The sequence below is a fragment of the Pan troglodytes genome, chromosome 8 (assembly GCF_028858775.2).
Source record: "Pan troglodytes isolate AG18354 chromosome 8, NHGRI_mPanTro3-v2.0_pri, whole genome shotgun sequence".
Lineage (NCBI taxonomy): Eukaryota > Metazoa > Chordata > Mammalia > Primates > Hominidae > Pan > Pan troglodytes.
The window spans coordinates 109,439,764-109,444,349 of record NC_072406.2 but is presented as its reverse complement, the minus strand read 5'-3'; the positions used below and the strand labels follow the sequence as shown (position 1 = coordinate 109,444,349).

At 58.0% G+C, this 4,586-nt stretch overlaps 1 protein-coding gene across 1 annotated transcript; it reads right to left on the bottom strand.

Annotated features, from left to right (window-relative positions):
• Nucleotides 1–910: 910 nt before the first annotated feature.
• FRAT1 (FRAT regulator of WNT signaling pathway 1) lies at nucleotides 911–3,472 on the bottom strand. Its single transcript, XM_521571.8, has one exon. The coding sequence runs from the start codon at nucleotides 3,278–3,280 to the stop codon at nucleotides 2,441–2,443; it is 840 nt and encodes a 279-aa protein (XP_521571.1). The 5' UTR covers nucleotides 3,281–3,472; the 3' UTR covers nucleotides 911–2,440.
• Nucleotides 3,473–4,586: the final 1,114 nt, after the last annotated feature.

The following is a 4,586-nucleotide window of genomic DNA, read 5'->3' as shown; positions in this document are numbered from 1 at the left end:
CATTTATCTATTTATTTTTGGAGAGGTGAGGTCTCACTATGTTGCCCTGGCTGGTCTTGAACTTCTGGGCTCCAACAATCCTCCACTTTAGCCTCCCAAAGTGCTACTAGGATTACAGATGTAAGCTACTGGGCCTGGCCCACCTTTTATTTCATTATCCCTGTTGTACGGATGAGGAAACTGAAGCCACAGAGGTAGAGCAACTTGTCCAAGGTTCCCTTCCCACTTCAGAAGTGGGCTTAAACTCTGGGTACTCTTTCCTCAGAGGGAGGAAATTAGCTCCTTCCATGAGGGAACAGACTGAAGTAAGTCAGAACCATAAGGATAGACATGGCCTGTTATGTCACTGCTTAGGGACAGAATGGTATAAATGTGCCAGGGGCAAAGACAGGAGTCTTTTGTAAGTTTCCACCCAGCTTTCCTACCACCAGGCTCACACTGTGAGCAGTCTCCTAATCAAGAGCTGCCCCAGCCTTAAGGCCCACCTTGTGGAACAAGTGCATTTAATGGCCACAGTGAGAAAGAAGAAAAAAAGAAAAAGAAAAAAAAAAAAAAAAAAGATAAGCCTCCCAGTTTGCAGTGACTGGCTGATCTGATGTCCTTTGCTAATAGAGGCAGCTTTATAACACATCTCCATCACTGACTAGTAATCCAAAAGGCTCTGAGGTTTTAACGAATGGGATTGGTCCAAAACCTGACCTCACTTTCATTTAATTTCATGCCAGCTCCAATACACACCCAGCTGCGGAGACCTTGTCTAGCTAGTGAGCTGCTCAGACACAAAGGCGCTCTAATTACCATCCGCAAGCCAGGCTGACAGAGATTTCAAGTGTTTTCATGTTTATGGAGATCAGAGAAATGTGTTCTGTACATCTTTTTCACTGACGGCAAGTATAAAATAAAACCAAACAAAAAACCCAACACATTTATTCAAAGCAGGCATTTCAGTTAAGTTAAAATCCTATAATCAGGATAGCCACAATTCCAGACACTCCGGTGCGAAGTGTAGATATGTCAGTAGCCACATCTGGATGATGAACAAGCCATTGACTATAAAAACGAGAACAACAGCACAGTCTCAGCGCCTTTAGAGTGAGTGAACAGTATGTTCCAAGCACTTCACCATGGTTCACAATGGCAAAGCCTGCAGCTTCTCCATTTGGAGGGTCACATTTTCTACTCGGTTTCCTGCACTTACAAAGGCCAGCTGGCATGGCTGGGGGAGGGGCCGAGGGAGGAAATCAACTCGTCTATCCAGGGAATTGCAGCTGTTATTGCAAATGGCCCCGGAGAGCCCATTATAAGCTGCTGTGCTAGGCTGTGTGTCCCTGGAGTGTCCATCACATGGCGTCTCCCTAGCCCCCAACCCAGGCCCCCAGGATCCCAGAGCCACCCGCTTGAGTAGGACTGCAGAGCCGAGTAGGAGAGGAGGAACCCAGGGCCCGGTCTCGGGAGTTTCCGTGAAAGCCCGGAGCGCGGCCAGGGGCGGTGGTCGCCTACCGAAGCACAGACGCCCAGCACGTCCGCGCTTTCCCACACCCGCGGTGGCGGCGGCGCGCGTGTCCTCAGGAGACTCCAGCACTTGCAAAACACTGCGCTCTTCTCCGAGCACCTGCAGAACCTGGCTACTCTGTCCCGCAACCCAGTGCGTGCCCAGGAAACAGTGACCTTGAACCGAGGAGAGGCGGGCCGGCTGTGAAAATACACTTTAGACAGGGCGTGGGGTTCACTCCGCGCCTCTCTACCCTTCCACCACCATTCAATACTCCCCGCCCCCACCTCCTGTCCCCACCCGTGTCGTACAGCCTTCCCCCACCACTCTGAGAAGGCAGACAGTTGCAAAGAGAGCGCAGGGGTTAACTCCTATTCAACCCCCAAAGGGTCCCTTCATGGCACCGCGTGTTTGATATTAAGCAGCACCTCCAAAGACACAAGATGGTTTTTTTAAGTCTGGCAGATTGGGCTGCACCCTGAAATTATCTACTCATGTTCTCCTCCCCCAAAGTGGATCAGGAGCCAGCCCTGAAAAGGTAAAGCAAGTAGCTGGCATCATCCTCCGTGGTTCCGGCGCACCGCGATCCGGAGAAGCGTGGATTGTGGCCACATGGTCGCGGGGCTGGAGGGCACTGAGAGGCTGCGAGGAAATGCAGGCTCCGCGGCCAGGTCGGGTCACGCCAAATAAGGAGTCCTACTGACTTGTACGTTTGGGGTGCGCTCTGTAAAATCTGCCTTAAATAGGGCCAAGTCCTTCATTCCAAATATTTTGGCCCTCAACCCCAGTTACCCGCGAAACACTCGCGATTTTTCGGTTCCTCGTCATTAGCTTTTTACTCTCGCTTCCAAAAGCCAGAGTTCTCCACCAGCCTGAGCAGAACTGCAGCCCTCAAGGGAACCCCTTGCCCTCCAGTCTGAGGCTGGCGCTGTGGCCACCCCGGGCGTGTTAGCTGCCAGGCACAAGAACGCCGTCGCCAGTTCTGAGCTGCGCCCTCCCGGAGGCGCCAGGGTCACTGCAGGCCGCGCGAGGGCTGCGAGGCGAAGGGGGTTCATGCACCGGGGCCGACAGAGGTCCCAGGAGCGGGCGTTGGGGAAGCTTTGCACGTAACTGCAGCCGTCGCGAATGAAGCCTTCGCACGGCCTCCTTGATGAGGTTTCCAGAGAGCACTAGCTGCTGCAGAAGCCGGTGCGGGTCGTCGTCGCCTGTGCGGGTTTCTGGTTGGGACCCGCGTCGCTGCTGCAGGCGGCGGGAGGCGGCGGCGCCCCGGAGCCATCCTCGCCGGCACGGACCCGACAGCGGCTGCGGGATGCCCTGCTTGCCAGCTCCCGGAGGCCCATCAAGGTCGGCCTGAGGGGGCAGTGGGGACAGCGCGCCGGGGCCTGTGGCGAGCTCGGCCACGCAGTAGGGCGCAGCGCGGCCCCGCACGCGGCCGCGGTCCCCCAGGGCGCAGCGCAGGACCCCAGGGGGCGCCGGGCCCACAGTCTCCGCCGACGCGGGCGGCAGCAGCAGCGGCACCGCCGGGGACCTGGCCTTGTCCGCCGGCACCGCCGCAGCCAGGGGCCCCGGGGCCCGCAGCAGCGCCCCCGGGGGCCCGCACGGCGAGGCCGGGCTGTGCTGCGCCGCGTCCAGCTGCAGCGTCTCGCCGATCTGGGCCACCAGCCGGTCCACCTCGCCCGAGCTGCCCAGCGCCACTGACTGCTGCAGTAGGAGGAAGCTGTCCTCCTCCTCTTCCTCCCCCTCCGCCTCCTCGCCGGCTTCCTCTTCCTCCTCCCTCCGGCACGGCATGGCCCCCTGTCTGGGCACCCGGAGCTGTGCGGGCGTCGCTGGGGGCTCGGCTGCCAGCGGGCGCGGTGGGCCGCGGCGGAGCGGGCGCGGAGCTGAAGACTAAGTCCGGACCGGGGCCGGGGCGGACGCGGAAGCCGGAGCCCGCCAGGCACTCGAGCCGCGCGCCTGCAGCCGCGGGAGCCGGAATCCTGCCGGCTCGGGTTGATTTGTAAACAATGGGTGACGTCGCGTCGGGCCCTACCACCGCGCCGGGGAGGGGGTGCTGTGCCGCTGGGGGACAGCGCTTCTGTGGGATTGGGGGTCTGGGTGAAGCCGGACTGCCTTCTGAGCTCCTTCGCTCAGGGTGCTGTCTGCAAGGGCGCCCTGGGGACCTGATCCTGGCTCCCGCAGTCGGGCGCGATTGGCATTTCCAGAAATGGACACCAGCGTGAACCCTGTTGGTTTCTTCCACACACAAGCAAGCACACACACTAACACACACACACCCACCCACACACCCCTTCTCTCCGTGCGTCAACTCAACCGGTTTTTAGCGTTTGCGCTTTTGAGGTCCTGCATGCGGGCGTCTGGTGAGGATGGAAAGGAAAGGGAGTCAGGCTAGGGATTTGTACGGAGATTAGGGAAATGAAGCTGACGGGAATGGAAAGGAAGAAGGGGACCTTGTCGTTCGATGGAGGTGGCAGAGTTGGAAATGGCAAAGGCCACAGATTAATGTTTTTTGATCGAGATCCTGGGCGGATGGGGGCCTGGACTGGGGTTGGCATTGCTGGAGAGGAGGTTGCTAGTCTTTTTGTTTATTTGTTTGTTTTTTTGAGACGGAGTCTCGCTCTATCGCCCTGGCTGGAGTGCAGTGGCTCGATCTCCACTCACTACAACCTCCGCCTCCTGCGTTCAAGCAATTCTCCTGCCTCAGCCTTCCGAGTAGCTGGGATTACAGGCGCCCACCACCACGCCCGGCTAATTTTTAGTAGAGACGGGGTTTCACCATGTTGGCCAGGCTGGTCTCGAACTCCTGACCTCAGGTGATCCACCCGCCTCAGCCTCCCAAAGTGCTGGGATTACAGGCGTGAGCCACTGCGCCCGGCCTAGGTTGCTACTCTTTTTGTTTTGTTTTGTTTTTTTGAGACAGAGTTTCGCTTTTGTTGCCCAGGCTGGAGTACAATGGCGCAATCTCCGCTCACCACAACTTCCGCCTCCTGGGTTCAAGCAGTTCTCCTGCCTCAGCCTCCCGAGTTGCTGGGATTACAGGCATGCGCCGCCATGCCCAGCCTAATTTTGTGTTTTTAGCAGAGATGGGGTTTCTCCA